At 40.4% G+C, this 19,813-nt stretch overlaps 1 protein-coding gene across 4 annotated transcripts in view; it reads right to left on the reverse strand.

The window, feature by feature from the left end:
• The window catches only part of grik3 (glutamate ionotropic receptor kainate type subunit 3), a 96,903-nt gene extending 77,303 nt beyond the window's left edge, over positions 1 to 19,600 (reverse strand). The window contains exons 1-2 of one of the 4 annotated variants that reach the window (XM_085291469.1): positions 18,727 to 19,600; positions 16,424 to 16,474 (exon numbers count right to left, since the gene is read on the reverse strand). In XM_085291469.1, the coding sequence (XP_085147595.1) occupies positions 16,424 to 16,474; positions 18,727 to 18,841 (166 nt within the window). In that variant the 5' untranslated portion in view covers positions 18,842 to 19,600. The remainder of the gene's footprint in view (positions 1 to 16,423; positions 16,475 to 18,726) is intronic. The other 3 variants (XM_085291472.1, XM_085291470.1, XM_085291471.1) reach the window with 3 other exon arrangements.
• Between the last annotated feature and the right edge of the window lie 213 nt (positions 19,601 to 19,813).

Here is a 19,813-nt window from a genome sequence, read left to right on the forward strand (position 1 = left end):
TGGAAGTATGCCCCCAAAGAGGGACAAAAGGACCCCCTGATGATCCTCTCTCAGTTGGTGTTGTAAGACACCGCCTCTGTTCAAAGATGGTCGCTCACAGATGGTCAAAGATGGTCGCTCACAGTGGACATAAATGGCGACCATCTTTGAACAGAGGCGGTGACTTACGACACCAACTGTCTGCCATCTATAATCCAGTTTTGAGATCCCTTCCCAGACGCCTTAACACCCACTCACACCCTGGGCCATCTGACCTCAGGAAATCACATGATAGGGTGGGGCTAGATTTCACAATGAGCTCACCCGAAATCTTGGCTGATTGTGACCCACACCCGTTTTCACACCTTGGCTCATGTGATTAGGTAGAGGATCATCAGGGGGTCCTTTGGGGGGGAAACTCCAACGGGGTTTAAATCTGGGACTCTCCACTATTTGACCCTAGAACTGAAGAAGCTTCTCGGATGAGAGGTGAAACGTCTTCAAGCAACTTAAAGAAGTCCAGACGCTTTTCTTTCCAAGCTCCTTAGACTACGATGACCTGGATGACTGAGAACCTTCACAGACGTATGAACAACCAGTTTTGATCACTAGTATTTTACCATTACAAAAGCTAATGAGCAACCAAGGAGCATCGAAGATGAATAATGCACTACGTCCAGAAAAAAACATGAACAAGAAATATATATAGCATTTTTTCTGATTTTCAACACAAGTACACCTCATTGTTTACATGACAAAAGGCCATCTCTGAAGCTGAAATACAACTATCTCAAATACTAATCTTTTTTAAGGTATTGAGGTTCTATCAACTCGATACCTTCAACAGGGTACCCATTAACGCTACAACTTTAATGTCATTCTTGAGGTTTTTTACATGATGTCTTGCACACATTTCAAGAGTTCTCCACTATATTGGACATGATACAAACATGGATTGCTAGAGAAAAATATGTATTCCCAAGCTGACTGGCAGTGGTTCCTGGATGTTACTGGTTGTTGCTGGTTGAAATCAGTTGACCAAATGTTTTGGTTGCTAGCGGATTGCCATGGTTGCCTATAGTTTTTCATGTTTGTGTGGCGATACTCACTAACCATCGGAGGTGGGACCAAGTCATTGTTTTGCAAGTCTCAAGTAAGTCTCAAGTCTTTATCCTCAAGTCTCAAGTCAAGTCTCAAGTAATGTCAGGCAAGTCAGAGTCGAGTCTCAAGTCACTGGTGTAAAAGTCCGAGTAAAGTCACAAGTCTGAAATTTTGAATTTCAAGTCCTTTCGAGTCTTTAAAAAGAAAAAAACGAAAAAATAATGTTGCAGTTATGCTAAATGTAAATATTAGACCATGTAATTTTTAAATCTGTGTTTTTCTCAACACATGACAAAATAGTGAACTTGGAAAATATACACAAATTGTGAAATTGCACCTCTTTAAAATGCAGCTCAATTAAACCTAGCTCCAAGGATAATTTTCACCGACAGTTCTGAGATAAGCTGCATGTTATTCTTGGATGCGGTTGTAGGACCGGTGTCGTGCCAAAGTAGTAACTTCAGGTCACTGCAACAAGCCCAGGTACAGTTTACCGACGGATGGGTGCAGGACCTTGAAATGCACCGTGTAGAACGAAAGACCATCGTACATATCATAAGTTTACCAGTCTCACAAATCGTCTTCATAAATACACAATCGTTAACCGTTTATTAATATAACCTTTGAGCTCAACGGTAATTAATTAGCAGTGGAAATAATTTCTGGTACGCGTTACAGAAATGTAGCAGTGACAATAATACTGTATGCTGTAATCGTACTGGGCAATTAGTGATACAAAAAACCTGTTTTATCCTGTGAATAAAAGTATATGTTTTTGTCAATGTACCATAATAACAGAAGCGAAACGCAATATTGTGTCAGGACAATTCACTATTTATGCACAACAAACAAAGGAGCGACAATTTCTGTTCAGCACCAGACTTGCTTGTAACCTATATCACCAATTATGTTATGAAAATGACGCATTAACTACAACAGAAGACTGACCTTTGTGGGAATGCTTGGAGCAGACTAACCTGTGAGCTGGAGTGTTCTGGGACGTTATATTTGATCTTTGAATGGCTGCAATCCAGGCCACCCGTCGCCTCTTTGTTACTTCGGAAACATGGCTCGAACAATTTCTCTTCAACGACGTAATCCGATAACAACCGATCTCTTTACCCGTCGGCTTCCCGTGGCTGTCATGCGACCGGCTATTGCAGTTAATAATACAACAGCTTCTTGCCATTTTTGTGTTTCTTTTTTATCGCTGTGATTTCAATTGAAAGCCTGCGTGCGCTAGTACCTCTTGCCACGAGTTCCCAGAATCCTTTGCGGTTTTACCCCTGAATGACGTCACATTTTCAATCTCTATATAATATGTATGTTAAATTTTATATTTGGGGTGAAATATCAAGTCTTTTCAAGTAAAAGTCCAAGTCAAGTCACAAGTCTTAGAACATTTTTTCAAGTCAAGTCTAAAGTCATAAAATTAATGACTCGAGTCTGACTCGAGTCCAAGTCATGTGACTCGAGTCCACACCTCTGCTAACCATTAGCATAGCTATAGTAAAACTTGAGAAAGTGCAACAGAAATTGGAAGTGGAGAAGGTTTACTACCGAAGTAAAAGTTGTGGCTCAGAGCTGCATCAACCTCCAGCAACCACTTGCCACCAGTTGGAAATATTAATTTTTACTTCAAGACCAGCGGTTGCCAGTGGTTGCAGACCAGTATCAAGGCCTGGGTGACTGGGGCCTTATTCACTAGATCCTACTTTGTCACCATGATTGTCTCACATCCACACTGGCGGACAAGTTAACGTCATGTGGTAAGTGGTCATAAGTACATAAGCAGTTAATTATGTTGGCTCTATCGTTAACACAGCTTACATTTTCAACCATATCTAGATGCTCCACTTAAAAGATCTTCGCACAGAACACTGAAAAACTGTCAGGATACAGATTTTTCCGAGAGGGAATACAGAAAATGTCTTCCCAAGCATACTCCCCAGCACCCAGCTACAGCTTGTCAACAAAATTACATACCGTACTTTGAACTGAGGTGAGTGTCTCTGTCTCCAGCTGTGACGCATAACCAGGAAACTGTGCAGCGCTGAGAGACATTACATATTGTTAAGCCAATACAGAAGATATACACTGAGAATAGACAGTGGACTTGGGGGTAACGTTTCACCCTTTAACAATGGAAGTTCAGATCATTTTTGTGATGCTAAAAACACTAGGTATTTATACATATAAAGCAATCTGATTACACAACAATGGTTGAAAAACATCAAGCATCCGCCATGGCAGAGATTTCTCACTTTTTTAGCGACTAGTCTGATCAGAACTGTAAGATAGTCTGATGCATTTAAATATAGGTTATGGAAAAACAATCACTCTTTCCATAGCTTCCTGCAACCTTATTGATCTGCTGCCTTTTTCAGTACATATAAAACACATCAAATGAGTGATGTAAGCAGTAACAGCCACTCTGTGCTCATTTATGAAGTATCATTCAAGAGGCATTACCTTCAGTATTTAAGAAAACATATATTTCCATAATGATACCAAGATATACAGAATTCAAGCACAACATGAGATTAAAAAACACTAACATCAATTAATTTAAATGATATCAGCCTCAATCAGTGATCAATTAGCCCTCAACGAATTAGCCCAATGGCAATGCTTTCATGTAGAGCTGCAAGATAAGATTAAATTTAAATGTTGAAATTTTATTTTATTACTGATGTACACTGTGCTATGAAAAAAAGCATTTTTATTTGAACTTTAATGCAATGCAATTGGCTACACGGTGGCAAACACTGTAGACAAAGCCCATCTGTGCCATCAACTGAAGGACTGTCATTATTCCTTGCTTCCTTCCTGAGGACTGAGGTTATTTCCTCCTCCATCGCCCCTCTTGGTTATATTGACGGAACGGCAGTGTGGCATTAAGAGGTGAAGGCAAAAACTGGAAAAACTGTCTTTCTTCAACATCCTGTCTGTCCAGGGAAGTAGAGGGCTGCAGAGTCACACCCATTTTGCGTAGTGCAAATGAGAAGTGGGAAAACTGGTGCACAGAGAAATGATGGACCCACCTGCACTATCCCTCTGGCTGTAGACTAGAGATGCATAGGGGCTCTAACAGAAAGGGTTGTAAGAATGCCAGACAGAGCAGCAAGGCAGCTGTTACATTTCTCTTGGTCTCGGGTGGCCTGCACCCCGAGTATGAGTGTAAAATAACTGAGTCAGATTTAGGAGGAGACTCCATCACTGCTGGTACTAGATGAATAGACTGTCTCAACTCTCCAGTCCATTGCTTTTCTTTTAGAGAGTATGTCTTTCTTACTCGGTGTTTTTCTTGCTCATGTTACAGCGTGCACTTAAGAGTCTGCCACTGACTAACAGTAGAGTCCACATTTCCATGAACCATTAATTATGTTATCACACAGACTTCACTTGTAGATTAGTCATGGAAATGAGAGCCATGCACATTTTTCTTTGGTATAAACTGTAGGATGGCATGTTCAAGTTAATTTTACCTTACTTGACAATGTAGATCTGAGAATTGCACATGTGCACATAAAATGTTGATACTAAGCAAAGAAATAATCGGCCCCATTTTTCATGCATTGATCAGCTTTGGTGGACTTCCACCACTGAGCAGTAGTAAATCATTTCCACATTGATGACCTCCAAGAGGAAAGAGATTGGCCAAAGAATCTAATATAGCAATAATGCACCTTCACATCTGATATAATCCTGTTGTGTTTTTTTTATTTAGCACATTCATTTTGATATGCAGTACCAAGCACAAACAATACTATTTAATGTGTGACCTGCAAGTAGATAGGATCTCTCCAAGCTTCAGTCGCCACTGACTTTGTAAGAATGACCTGTTATAATATAAAGGTAATGTAGTCAGGAATCCTTTATTGCCACAATTTAATCCAATCAGTGTATTCTTAGCCTAAAGTTCCCAAATAATGGTTTAACCTTTAAGTTACATTTTCTGAACAGGAAAAACAATAACCTCCAATATCTTTCATTAGCAGTGAAGTAAGGTGACGAATGGTACAGTACTTCACATGTGCTCCAACCAGAAGACACGCAACAAGCTTTCCTGACATTTCCCTGGTTACCAAAATTATAGCTCTGGCTGACAGATATCGCTGTATAAACCTCTGACCTTGACCAGTTAGTCTATATGTTTCTCTTTATTCCATCTTGTTGACAATGCAAAATGTGTAGGACGTAAGACATACGTTTCTCCTTAATATGCCCTCAGAACAATCTAGAATGAAGACCATATACAGCAATGGTGCATTTCTATAGCAAGCATTAAAATGTTTCAGATTAAAAAATATATATATATTTTTTTTCATCAAAATCACTAGTGAGAAACACTTAGCTTGGTCACTTGCTCTGCTAAATAAATAGCACTGACAAGTAATGTAATGTTTTTTCACAAAAGGTTTCTATCTTTATCATACAATATACCATGCCCTGAGAAGAGTTACGTTGTGAAGTGCTCCTGTGTAAAAATAACTGAGCAGAGATCAAATGAAAAGGACAACAAAATGCAGAAAAAAGCAGTTAAAATTATTCCTATGCATCAGTGACGTGATCAAAATAATTGCATAGTCGGTTTGGGGGGAAAAAACGTCATGCTATCACTTAATGTATCTTTATTATCTTTCCTGTGACCACTCAGAAATATGTAAACACAGACATCCATTTAAAAAGTGATATAAACCCACATATCATTTATACCATGGTTACAGAGTTCTTCAGGGACACCTGATGAAGCAGATATTCTGTCTTTAGTGGATGGCAAACACCTTGACTGGTTTTTATGTTTTGACTGAACAAATCAATCATGTTAGGACTCAGTCATCTGCTGCAGCTGTGCTTCTTATGTAAATGGTTGCACTGAGTGTCATGGTGGTTTTACTTTTCAATACAAGCCTCTTCAAGCACTGTGAAGTCTATCACCCTTATACCGAGGCCTTTTTTCATATTTCGGAGCTGCGGCACTATAAGTAAAGGATGTATTATACTCCACATCTAGTAAATGTAGAGCCGCTTAAATCACCTAAATTATAATAGATGAATGAAGCAAATGTACCATCAAAGATAAAAGTTCACAGGTGATCAAGAAAAAGCAACTGCAGTGGTAAGGCACGACTCTGCAATTACTTTTGCTATAGGAAAAATGATGACAGGAAATAAACCAAGGAAAGGACACTGGCAAATGTTAGCAAGTGAATTTTTCCAAAGATTGACAGCTGCAAAAAGCCAACTGGGGAGTAAAGGAAGAGTTTCGACATGAACAAGCATGTGGTCACAGAAATAAGATATAAAGTGGCATGGTCTTAAATGCCATTGCACACATCAAAAATAGTCAGCAAGTTATTCTACAAAACACGAAGCCATCTATCACATTTCAAGTCATACTCCATATTTGCCATTTGTGACTTGAACATGGACAATAGCTTCCAGGAGCCAAAACAACGGATATGTCATTTCATGTATCTTGGTTGAGTGGGCTGAGTGACTGGAGGTCATGCCAGCTATCTGCTGAATCAAAACTCGCAATGTGGGAACACAGCAGTCCTGCTGTGTCTGTCCCCAGAGGCAGAGCAAGGGTCCGAGGGAGCTGAAAGCATAACCAGAGTAACAGAGCTGTCTGATGCATGGGATGCAATGTTTAGCTTAAGACGAATATGTAAAGTCTAATCTTTCGGTTCAGCAACCAAAGCATGCAACAGCCCATTAATGGGCCTGGGGTTAACCATAAGTCCTCTGAACAAATGATCTTTTGAGTATTACCATGCTATTTTTTTCTGAACCATATCTTGTTATTTAATCAAACAACATAACTTCCACTTTAAAATGATAAAAAAGTCTGTTACGAGGAGGGTGAGATAGCAGCACAAAAACACCCCCCTTTACACCAGTAGACTGGACTTCCTGCCTTAACTGGGACAATTTCAACATTTAATTGACATTTTACAATTTTTTTTATCTCAATTAGGCACAAGTACTTAGGGTTGAGTACAGAAAGTATTTGAAGATCATGGTTTGGGTTAAAATATACCCTTTTCTAATACTATCAGAAAATATACAACACCTCCAAATGCCTTAAAACAGGTGGCCCCCAAAGTTATCTACTTGCTCTTTTGCTGCAATATTTGTACACCGATAAATGTTGCGGCAGGATCAGCTCAGAATCCATTCTCAAGTTAACACAGTTTTGATTGGCAGGATTACCAACAATTCTAGGTAGGCCTGGAAGAGATGGGGGACATAACACTGTGATGCAAGGTCAACAACTTCTTACTGAATGCCAGCAAAATCAATCAAACTGCTCTGCCTAAGATCATGGAGAAAGTAGTTTGTTCAGCCAAGTGGAGTGTACCATTGCATCTACACTCTTGACGCTACAGAGCCGCAACTAGTAGGATTATAAACCACAGCGACAGACTATCTGCTTCTACGCTCAAAGAAAAAGCTCTTTTCCTCAGGCCATCAGGATTGTGAACTATGCCCTGCACATGCTTCATACTAGACTTGGCCAAGGAATTACAGCTTGATTGCTGTTGCGTGGGCATAACTCTCAACTTTAAGGAATTCAAGTGTCACCTGAGGCTAATGCCAGAACATAAAAATAATTAATACAGTCTATGATTTGATGAGTTTCACACCTCGGGCAGTTCACCCACATAAGCCATATGAATCAATAACCCGGGTCAGAGTCCTTCGAGTTCTCAGTTCTGACTGCTTTAACTTTCAATCATGTCTACCAACTCAGTGATTATAAATGCCATGATGACTCTCTTCTTTTTCAATTGCCTTACTAAAAAAGACATTACACCAGGCCCATTTGCCATCGCTGGTGTTGGCAGAAAGGGACCAGTATCTGGAGCAAGCACTCCTTCACATAAACCTCTTCTGCGATTGCAGTGTAGTGCAACCTTGCATCAATTAGAATAACAATGCTTTATTTTTACCGGCATCTGGATAGACTTTTCATTTTCCATTGATTATCTTTTGTAACTGAGAGATCAGGACTCTGAGACAATGCAGTCAAAGCCCTAAAGAACATTGTCGTATGTTAGCAACACATATGTCCTGGCTGGATGGCATTTTTTTGAACTTTTTCTTCTTTGACCAGCAATAAGAAATGTCAAGCTTCATATGGTGCATTCTCTCATATGATGATGAGCTTGCACCACACTGGACACTGAAGCCGAATGAGGAACAATTATGAAGCACCATGTAATCAAGGTGGTCCCTGACAAGCTGAGTAGAGTCTGATGAGCCAGTGTGTCACTCTGGATCTCCAGGGCTCCACAGCTAATCAGCCACCAAGGAGGGGCTCAAGGGGCACGATCACTCAAGCCCTCCATCACCACATTGGAAGGAAGGCAATCACCAGCTTATTTCCATGTTAGTTCCACCCCCACCCCAAACCTTCGACTCTCAAATCAAGGTGCACAGATGACCAGGGAAGTACTGGATGGAAGCAAAGGTGGCTGGAGGGTGCAATCAACGGTTAGGAAAAAAGACAAAAGAAACGAAAGACCAAGAAACTTTTGGTTCTGCAAGAGATTCAAGCCATTTAATATCTTTAAAAAATCATGAATGGATTGGAAACACGAAGGGAGCAGATTGAATGAGGCTCAATTGCTTTCCAACCAGCAGGCTTATAAGATCCTGATGATTGGGCTTGCAAATTGAAATGCAAGTCTTGTAATACAGTGTGCTAAGGAGACAGAAGGTGTACGGGTCAAAAAGGTGAGAGAAGGGAGTTCTCATTTTACTCTGGCAAGGAATTACCACAATGAGCATATGTTAAAGTTTTTGTCTGGTGAAAAAGAGAAGTGAAGCGATGAATGCGACTTATAAGCTTTATTTTACCCACCTTAAAAAGAACAAGATTTAAGTGGTAATTTTAATCTTTTCATAAGGACGAGAAGATGAGGGAAAGAAGAAGACAAGAAAGAGGACCAGAAAAGGGGAAGACTGGGGTCCCTTTAACTATGGTATGTGTAATTAAAACAAAAAACTGGAGCCCTGTCGTACAGCTAGATGGGACTCGCACTTGTAAAATTCACCACACCACATAATTGGAGGTAATAGCTCCTCCTGTCCTGTTTCAAGATTAACAGTGGCTGGAGAGGCTTCCCTTCACTAATAGCCACCACTCAAAAAATCATTGGCGCACACACACGCTCATCCTGTCGCCTCTGACTGTGCTTAGTTAGAATATTGATGAGGAGCTCAAGCTATGTTACAGACTAGTAGATAATATAAACCTGTGGATTGTGCTGCACCAGGTCCCGATAGAAAATAACACACAATTTTCCATCTAATCTCAAATTTTCATATATGTCGGAATATGCACATTTGACAAGAAGGAACTAGCACATTTTAAATCGATTTATTTAATTTAAATGGACCTGACCACATTTAAAAGAATTGTCACTCTGGCAGACAATACGCTCCATATGTGAGCAGTGCAGACAGAGGCTGAGCAGGATATTAACTGAACATTAAATCTCTGATGCCAGCATGCAGCCAATTATTTTTTTAATGTGGTCAATCTTCTGAAAATTATTAGCAACAATATAGCTGAAAAAACATATTGGTGTAAATGGGAGAGGCAAATGTCTGCAATCGCAGTTTGGCTGTTTAAACAAAAATTATTTATATACGTATTTGTCAGGAATTAAAAGAAAAGGAAGGCAAGAGACATAAAAGCCTCATCATAGTTGCATATCTTTATTGCCATCATCATTCCCACTTCCCTACGGTTTGTGATATTAGAATAGACTTTACAAGACATTTGTAACATTGACATTTCTAAACAGTGTTACAGTTTAAATTTGTAAGCTTAGATTTGTAACCCTAGACATGTTATTAAAGTAAATTGTTCTTTTTTTCTTCTCCAAGTCCCAGTTTTTACATGTAGATGCCATGGACTAAAATTACAAGCAACATTTAATTGAGGATTGATGCCATTTTTAGCAAACGCATAGAGGCAAATGCAACATTTTACATAGTAAATAGAAATTGTAACTGTGCTTTAAAAACTGCTAATCTTATTCAGCGCTAATGTTTTTATGCCATTTCTGACTAAAATGGCAGGCAAGAAGGACATGCATTGTTTGCTTTAGCAGTGAAAATAATCAGACTAATACACTGCAGATGCCTCATTAAATTTGCATATGATTATTGCAGCATTACTTCAATTGATCCTTTTCATCAAACCAGATAATGCTTCCTGATTGCAGATTATTTTGGAGCAGGCAAATTCCATGGTATTATATTCAGTCTTGGTGAAAAGCAATTAGGAACATAGCTGGCAGTTTGTCTGATTTTATTCAGAAATTAGAAATCTTTCACTGAACTAATTCTGTTTTATTTCTCTATACGAGTCAAAACATAACTCTGACATTGAGGATTCGGATGGGATATTAAGCAGCATTTTCTTAAACACTGTAACCACTAAGCAGGAAAGTTTAGGGGGGCAAAAGCAGATGAAATTTCTTAAAGCAAAAAGTGGAATGTCCTGTAGTTAGAAGATGCTGCAACATCAACATCAAAAAACATCAACAAACTTCTTAACCTGATATAAATAACACTGACTGCGGATGCAATGACAGTGCAACAGCAACACTGAAGAGAGGAAAACAATATTTGAGGCTAAAAACAGAAGCACTTGAAACTGAAAAACATGATTTAGGAACAATCAGAAGCCTAATTCTTCATTAACTCTCTGTGATAGAGAATTGATTTGAACAAAAAACCTGCTGCTTAATCACAAGCTATAATCTACACTAATCAATCTAGATCGCCAACTAAGTGGTTACTATGACAGCCATCTGTACTTCTCAAACCTCATCTAAAAGGGTATAAAAAAAACCCTCAGGGACAGATAGTTGCTAGGGTTTTTTTTGGCTTTACATTAAAAGCTGCAATTCATACAAGCATCACTAATAGCTTTCCTAAAACGTCCTGCCAGCCTCAAAACACCCACAGTCTCTCATTCTCTTTCCTGTCAATGATAATCTCTGTCTCATTCCATATATCTGAGGTTGGTCACATGCAGACAAGCTGTCTTCAGATGAGTCACAGGGGAACATTTTTGCAGTTAACCACACTGTTCTCCGGGGGCGACCTGGACAGTAGATCGGCAGCCGGTAAAACACTTGCTGAGACGGAGGACAGACTATCCCAGATTGTCTCGCCTGCACGCAGTGCGAGTGCTGTGTGGAATCTTCTGGGTATTGGCTGTGTTAACTAAATCGACATTGGCTTCCAACCTCCTGGCTATCCATCAGTGGAGGGATGAGTAGAGGGGCTAGCGAGGTAACCCCTGAGTCTTATGCAGTTGTAGTGGTAGTCCTCGCATTTGTTATTGCTGGGATGAAAAGGAAAGGGGTGAAAACAGATGTGTGAGGCAGAGTGTGAAGGAAAGGATTTCTGCCCCCCCCCCCGAAGATATTTTTGGTGATAGCCATTCATTTGTAGTGTTTTTGGCCTGAAGAGGTTTGTCTTATCTGTTCCTTCACTTTCTCTCTGGGGGGAAATAGAGGGTGAGTCTTCTCTAGCCTGCTCTCTCACAGTTGATTAGTAACTCCTGCTCTACCCCTACGCTCCAGGGACTCTATGCCAGCTCCCCTTATACATCCCCTTGTCATGCACACACTCACACTTCCTCTTTTTCTCTCACTCTCTCCCCCTCCTAAACATGTGCTCGTGCACTCACGTCTCCCTACAGTTATGGAACAGCAATTTGAGGGAATCACACAACCAAGACCTGACATTTGCAGTGCACCTATAACAATGAGAGCTTGATTAAAAGGGCAGAATGAAACAGTGTCACCCTCCATTCATTGTCCTTAGCCCAAGTCAAATAGGATTTAAACCTGTGCAATGTGGCTGATACCTCCACTGTCAAATTCTGATTGCTTTAAAGCTGCGGGAAGAAAAGGTCTTGTTATTGCAATACGTGTGCATAACTGTATGTAACTGAGGTGTCAGAGGTGACCAGGTTTTACACAGAGCGTCTGGGAACAGATAAGGATGACGCTCTTGGAGGAAGGGAAAGCAAAGCTAATACAGCTCTGGTGAAAGCCTTGGTGTTAAAAAGGCACAAGAATAAAGCTGCGTTTTATCTGGCTTGGGGCAGCACACAAAAGAAGCCAGCATTGCAATGTGGTGAGTTTTAAAATTGGGATCAAAAGGTTCAAGCTAATTAACCAGCTAAATAAGAGTCCCCTAGCTTCATCTATGTAGCCACCCTCATTCTTTTTCCCTTTCCTCCGCCTCCTGCAGTATTTTGTGTGCCTATGGCGTGTGCGTGGCTTGCAAACATATACAGTCTGTCTGGAACAGTGAAGACAAATTGCTCCCCGTGCTGAAATATAAAAAAAAATAATCACCGAATTACCTCCAACAAGATCATTCTAATTAACTATGTTTTATTACCAGCATGACCCTGAAAGTGAAATGCCCTGTGATCAAGCTCTCTTCTCAAACAGTTTTGATGTTGTTATTCGACTTTTTCCAGCAGAGCCCCGAGGAGGGCTGAGATTGAAGAGTCAAATGGAAAGGACAAGGGCACATAATAAAGACAAATGGCTAGAGCATGAAATTTAATTCATTGCCTTGGTACAGAAACATTCACAAGGAAATAGCCAACATTGACATGCCATGAATTTCAAAACACTGTCAAGTCCAAAAAGCACACATCGTGCTACAGTGACATTGAGTCCCCGAGGAGCCCACAGGCGAAATCAGGCAAATTGAAGGAAAAAAATCAGTCAAGTTATTCTCTTTGATTGACACCTCGACACCGAGTTCAGTGATGAGTTTTTAAAAAGGTTTATCATCCAAATTAACAGGGGGGGGGGGGGGGGGGGGCAGGGCAGCCCCTGAAGGTGAGTGCTTCAAAGTACCAGTTCAAGATCCCTACATTAGCTGATGAGAGCAGCAGAAACCTGACTTGTAATGATGCTCTTGTATCACTACGCCTCAGTCTAACCCCTGTGCTACGTAGGTGCAGCGTTGCGGGAAATGATCAGCTCGAGTGTGTAGTAAGAAGTACCATTAAATCCATGTAGCCAATGTGAAGTGCATGCCGACAGGGTTAATTAAGTTGCTGCTTTCAGCAATAAAGTGGTTAGATAGGTGTAAGTTTCAGCGTAACAGTTACGCAACGCACCTGCCAACACAACTGCCATGCTGGTGTGGATAGTAGAGTTTAGCAGTAAGCTAAGAAAGACACTGACATCAGAGGTTCCCGACTATTCTTAGGTGCTACATATCGAGAAAAGCTACTATTGAACTACAACAAACCTGAGAAGCTGTGTAAAATTTATAAGAGATGTCATTTATTCCCTAATGGGAAATTATTCTGGGAAGTAGCCTGATATTATACACTAACAGGAATATTTATATGGTCGTCAAATAATCTTTATAATTCAGTGTAAGAATACAAGGTCACCGTTTGCTTGTTATACCCTTAAACTGTAGGCGAGCGGCACATCTTTTTCTTCCTTTTGCTTTTTTTTCTTCAAGTATAATTTACATTTTACAGTACATCATTCTAATATTTTAATCCAGAAATAATCCAGCGATAAATAAGAATCTTTTTTTTTTATTTGTTAGCTTTTTGGTAATTCGGGTGCACTGACCCCTATGTTTTATCCATAAAAGATTACAAATGACAACCAGTGATTTTTAACATTAAACTGCAAGTTAACATCAAACACACATATAACATTTAAGTGTTTGCGACACATTTTGAATAAAAATGAGGAAATTTATAGCCATAAGGAACTCGCCGGCTTATTTATTTCAATAGGCAGAAGCATATGCTTGCAGCAGACTTTTCACTGTGGAGCACCCACTTTGTAGTATGATATGAAAACACCATCTGGTGTGTGAGCAGCAGCTAGGCTAAGCTAGCTGGGGCTAGATAGGGCCCTGCTGTGTCACAGGATTATCTTACTGTTTGGTAGATCCACTCTATTAGCCCCTAGTGGCTTGGATTATTGGATGATCATTACTGTGTGTGACTGAACATAGGGCTAAGTACCTGCACTTCCTTTGCAGTTCACTCTTGTTAATGTGATCAGAATACACACTGTGAACACATTTCGTAGCATTATGCATTCGTTGCACCTTGTCTTTGACATAAAATCACACACACATACCATTTACCAAATATTCTCTGACTTGAACTCGTGCTGTATGTTTAATACATGATTACTGCCGTCAATGACTTCTCTTAAAAACGTGCTCTGCATGTCAGAAGAGAGAGATTACGGCACACTTGGAGCACATGTTTGTTTGTGGAAGCATGTTTCCTTCTAAAGCGGTGAAACAGGATCACAGACGCGAAGAGAAGGCAGCACGTTCAGAAACGGGTACTCTGCTCAACAAAACGAACATCTGCCGTTTCTCATCAGCGAGATTGAAGCTAATGATGAGCCACGAGTGTGCTGACAGAGAGAATGGAATTGGATTGTGTACAAGAGCCCCAGTGAGACCAGACATATGTTTTAGAAAATGTTGTGGATAGAATATGGGTTTATATGGTGTGTGTCCGTGCGTTCGCGCACGTGTGTGTAAGCTAAGATACAGATGCCCGAGAGTGTAAGACACTGAAAATAGGCCTCTGCTATTTCTTTTGCAGTCCGTTTATCCATCCATGTTTATACAAGCGGATGAAGGGGTGTGTGTTACTGCAGGTAAAACAACCGCTGTATTCCTCCCATTTCAATCTCTGCTTTCACTAACAGATAATGGAATTACACATCAAAGAAGCTACTCTCTGTATCCAATTCTTCTGTGACCTCTACAAGCCTTTGTTCATATTCACCACAACAACTCCCAGCCCCAAGTCTCCGCCAGCAGGCTACTTATTCCCTGCTTCCTCCCTCTCTCTGCGTCTAGGGAGGGATTAAATTTAGATGAAAATGAAATATTCATTCCCACTCAGCAACTGATGGCCATCTTAATTTGATACATATTTTGATGCAATATCTCCTTATTGTTCTTTTTCATTACCAAACACTTTTTAATTCTCTGCAACACTCCTTTGGGTAATTCTCGATACAAGCCCTTCTTTTGGATTTGACTTTGTTAAAAGTAGAATTGCAAAGTGCCATTACGGTTTTCTGCGCTCTCTTGAAATATGTCTGAGTCATTTCAGATGAGACATTTACACAGACCCCAAGCGAAAAAGGATCTCAGGGAGCGTGCGAGAGGAGACTGCACACTCTATAGCTCGCTAGAAGAGTTAATCACATGAAAACTTCTCAGTCTCTCTCTGCTGCTGGTGCAGGGATAACGACAAGAAATTGAAGTGGCTCTGTGTTTGGAGAATTCAACCAAAAGTGGTGACCACAAACCCGATTTATCCCACTCAAGTTTCGGAGTGGTCACATTGCATACAGCTTCAAGTGCTGCGGAGCTTTAATGTCAGGGCTGTTTCCTAGGCAATAATTAAATTTGGAGTCTTGCCTGCCCAAAGCATTTTAGGAAACCTAAGTGAAAAATGCATGTGACCAGGTGTTGTGGAGCCGAGGAAATGAAATCAACACGAAATCATGAAAGAGATTGATTAACTGACACTGATTAAGTGCTTTAAGTATTAGGTAGATAAAGTAATTGATTATTCAATAAATCCCTGTCAGGCAGTGAATAATCTCAGTGAGAGAAAAAAAGAGACAACAAATGATAAATTAGTTTCATCAATCCGCAGATGAAAGAGACAACGTATATTAATCTGTCATTACTGTATGCTTCACTGGTAGATATATTATAATTCAAGAACGCTATGAATATATTTTCATCTGAACACATTTTCAAATCTGGCGATCCCTGTCTTGGGAAGAAAGCAGTGTGTGTAGAGCATTAGCAAATTGCAGACAGAATGCCGCGCACTCGGGCTACAGAATAAGGCATAAAGAGCTGCTACCATATCCAATAAAATCATTTGTATACCATCTTTTTCCATGTTGGCAAACATGCAAATTATCTAAGGACGCACATTATCTTTGGAGCGAGGCGGAAAAAAATACTGCACTCGCATCCTTGAGCACTTTTGTCTTTATTATAAAAACATTGCATCACCAACTGAAATGGTCCCTAGATGAGATGAGAGATTGCAAAACACGTCAGAAAGAGAAAAAGAATTATGAAAAGCAAGCAGAGGGAGACTAAAGAGGAGCACAGCATGTAAGAGGACAAATACAGGAGGAGTAGTCTTTTATTCCCTCCAACAAATAGAAGCTGCTGAATGAGACGGAGCGACCATCTGGCCTCAACTTAGAGCAATGCACTGTAAAAGCACTAAAATCAATGGCAACAACTCTACCTTGGATGCCCACCATTACCCAGATGGTGTACTTGGAGAACTGCAGGCCACCTAACCAAGAGCAGACACAGCACAGACAGAGAGTATCATGCTCAAATACCACCGCCCACCTCGATGAATTTCACTGGTTCGCTTATGTTGGTAACCAGTGTTGAGGAGCAACATTAGCTACCCTGCACTGACTATAAGAGAGCCCTCTGTTGGTTTTAGTGGAGTGGCTGTGACACAGAGTTCGTGCACAGACTTCCAAACCAAGTATCAAATTGCAAAAAAAGAGAGGAAAAAACAGGGAAAACAGGTCTGCTGCACATCAGCTCTAAAAAAGCGCTCATTCCTAAATAAATTGTTCTGTACAATACCCAACATTCTGTCCCCGAGAACAATGCGGTATGTTTACAATAATACACGCAGGCTGCATACACTCCAGCTACTATGATGAATAAAATTACACAATGTAAATATGGTGAGATATATTTTCTTTTCTTTACCTTTCAAATATTTGTCTGTAAGGTAAACAAATTACATGAATACACACATAGCTATCATGCATACAAATTCAGTTTTAAAAGATCCTATAGAGAGATGAGCCTTTCGATTTTTTTCTTCCCCTATTTTTGGCATTCGGGTAAATTCTCAATTTCCTGTATGTCTCTACTCTTATGAAACATAAAAAAAACATGCAACTAAACTGATCCTGCACTGGAAGCTATGATAGATTCTATAAAAAGCAATAGTAGGACTGTAGCACATTTCAGGGTAAATTTGTCAGCACTTTGACATTTTTAAAAATAAAAGGCTGTCAAGTCTATTTCGGGTCTTCAATTGAGCTGCTGTCAAGATAAAAATAAATAAATAGATAAAGAAATAAGAGGGAAAAATGCCCTTTAACCAAAAAATTTCAGGTTAGAGCAGAAGAAAGCGAGCCTGAGGATTTATGCAGTTTCTAATACATCACCAAAGTCCATAAAGTGTGATGTCAGGAGTCATGGCTCCTCACAACACTGTAGTCAATCACAGGTACACAGGCCTGCCCGATATCTTCATATTATGTTCAGCAGTAAACATTATTCCACACATCTTGAGTGTATGCATCGTGTTTCTTTGGCTTTAATTCAAAAAGCACATTAAATATGCAGAAGGTCAACAGCGTTCACTCAAGGTTATTGTGCAATAAACTGCTGCTATACATCTTCATGTTGGAGTCTGATAACTTTATTTTAAATGTAGCTTTTCAGGGACCACCCACAGTGCTCGCCAGGAATTATGAATTACAAAATCACTGTGGGATGTTGATGATTTGTAGATATGTCATAGAAAGAGACAACTGGTTTATTAAGGCAATTCACCCGCTGTTACTGTGTAACACATGGGCTATCCCTGTTTGTAACATTATTCCACTTTCGCCCATCATTTACAGCTGGAAGATGCTCTCACTCCCTGTACTCGGGCTGTTGTAATGGTATGTTAATGTGGACCAGTGCCATTTTGAGTAATTGTCCTGCACTGCACTCTGCCAAATGTCAAAAACGATTTGCCTTGTGACAAAAAAACGTATTGATCTTCATTCTGTTTCTGTCTCTTGGCCGCGCAAAACGTTTCAGCGCATTGCCAGCTCCGGATGACAATTCGCACATTGTTCCACTGTGAGTGATGAGAAAAAGACAAAGCCACCAGACACCTGGCTTCATTTTTTTAGGGTCCGTCGGTGTAGATAAATGAAGTAACCAAGATTTACCTGAAAATGCTACTGTTTATATATAGTAAGCGTGTTACTCTGTGATTTGACTGATATTGTGGGAACATCCTTGTCCCCTTAATATATTATATAAGACGATATTAAACTTTTGGATGGAGCTTGTTTTTTCTGATTTATAACTATGTTCTTTAATTTGACAGACTGTCTTTAAAAACTTACTTCCAGAAGGCATGGCAATGAGCCTTATTTAGCTGGTGACTCAACATGCTGGCTGTAGCAAATGTAACAGACAAAGCAGGGTGCATAGAGGTCACACTAACCCACAATATTTCATTGCATGGTTTCCGAGTGTTTCTCGATATTACTGACAGCGTGCGCTTTAATGCACTTCTCTCTTGTTGCTTACCATTTGCACGTCGTATAAGTAAATCTAATATTTACATCCGACCCGGCTGTGGAGAGCGGTAAATGAAAGCGACTGTTTATTTACTACAAAAACTATTTGCTGTCGCGGAGAAAGCGGAACGCTGAAATGCACTGAATAGGCATCAACTTTCAGGGTTAGAGTACAAACGTGTGTGTGCAAATGTAACCGTGGACAACTTACCTATTCGAATAACATGAGGCATCCCGTAAGAGTACTGAATCCAAAAGAGACATGCAATCAGCGATGTCCAGTAATCCCTAATCGCACTCCGGGGGAACAGCCAAGTATTTCGCATGGTTGTAAAGTCGCGGGATCCACTTTTTTAAAATTCCAAAGACGAGTCAAAATTGCTCATCAAAACTGAATTCGACGGAGCATATATGGATTTTGGAGTCTGCGACAAATCAGCGCTCATTGTACTTGGTGCAACATTCTCCCGGGGTTTCTTTTTTTCTGTTTCTCACAAGTCTAAAAGCGACCCGATCAGGATGAAGCCGCCAGTCCCTCACAAGCAGATCAGCGAAACACCTGCGAACGCAGGCTGCAACAATTAGCTTGCAGGAGTCTCTTTATCCCCTCCTACCGACGATGCTATCTGTCTGCTGGCAAGTACCACGGCAACAGCCGAGCCGGACTCCAACACCTCTGTTGAAGAGGAGAACTGCGCCTGCGGAACTTTGGGTCGTCTCGGACGATTCTGCCGTCCGAAAGCCAAACAGAGAAAAAGCGCAGAGGATTTTCAATACACTTAAGTGGCACGAAATAAAATGCTTGTTGGAGTTTAGTCACTCCAGTCTTTCATTCCAGTAACGCTAACAGTTCAGAACACAGTGGAGGAAAGCAGCTCCGTGACGCTCCGCTCCAGTTGCGCACGGTGATTGCACAGGGCTGGTTATCGAAGAACGTCCAATCTGCTCAAAGGGACCCCCGTTAAACAGTGTTGATTTTACAAATCTTCCAGTTTGTGCTGGATGGAAAGGTAGTGCTGAAAGCTGTGCATCAGCGTGCGTCTGACGAGCCTCCTTCCACGGTGCCACTAGAGGCACGCGTCCTTACGCATAGTTGTCAACTATGTCCAAGAAGTGTTTTATGGAGGTGAGAGGGATCCGAATGGTCACTTGATTCACTGCTTGTCCCAAATGCTGTGTACACGTACATTATGGTATTCTTAATATCTTCTCATTTTTATTATACAGTATTTTTGGGTTTGTCTTATTGCGATCTGTTGTTGTTGGAGCTTCTTGTCTTTTTTCAGACACTTAGATAG

This window comes from Mchenga conophoros, linkage group LG11 (genome assembly GCF_057382185.1).
Source record: "Mchenga conophoros isolate Kocher_MC1m ecotype Shallow Benthic linkage group LG11, M_conophoros_male_GT1.1, whole genome shotgun sequence".
Classification (NCBI taxonomy): Eukaryota; Metazoa; Chordata; class Actinopteri; order Cichliformes; family Cichlidae; genus Mchenga; species Mchenga conophoros.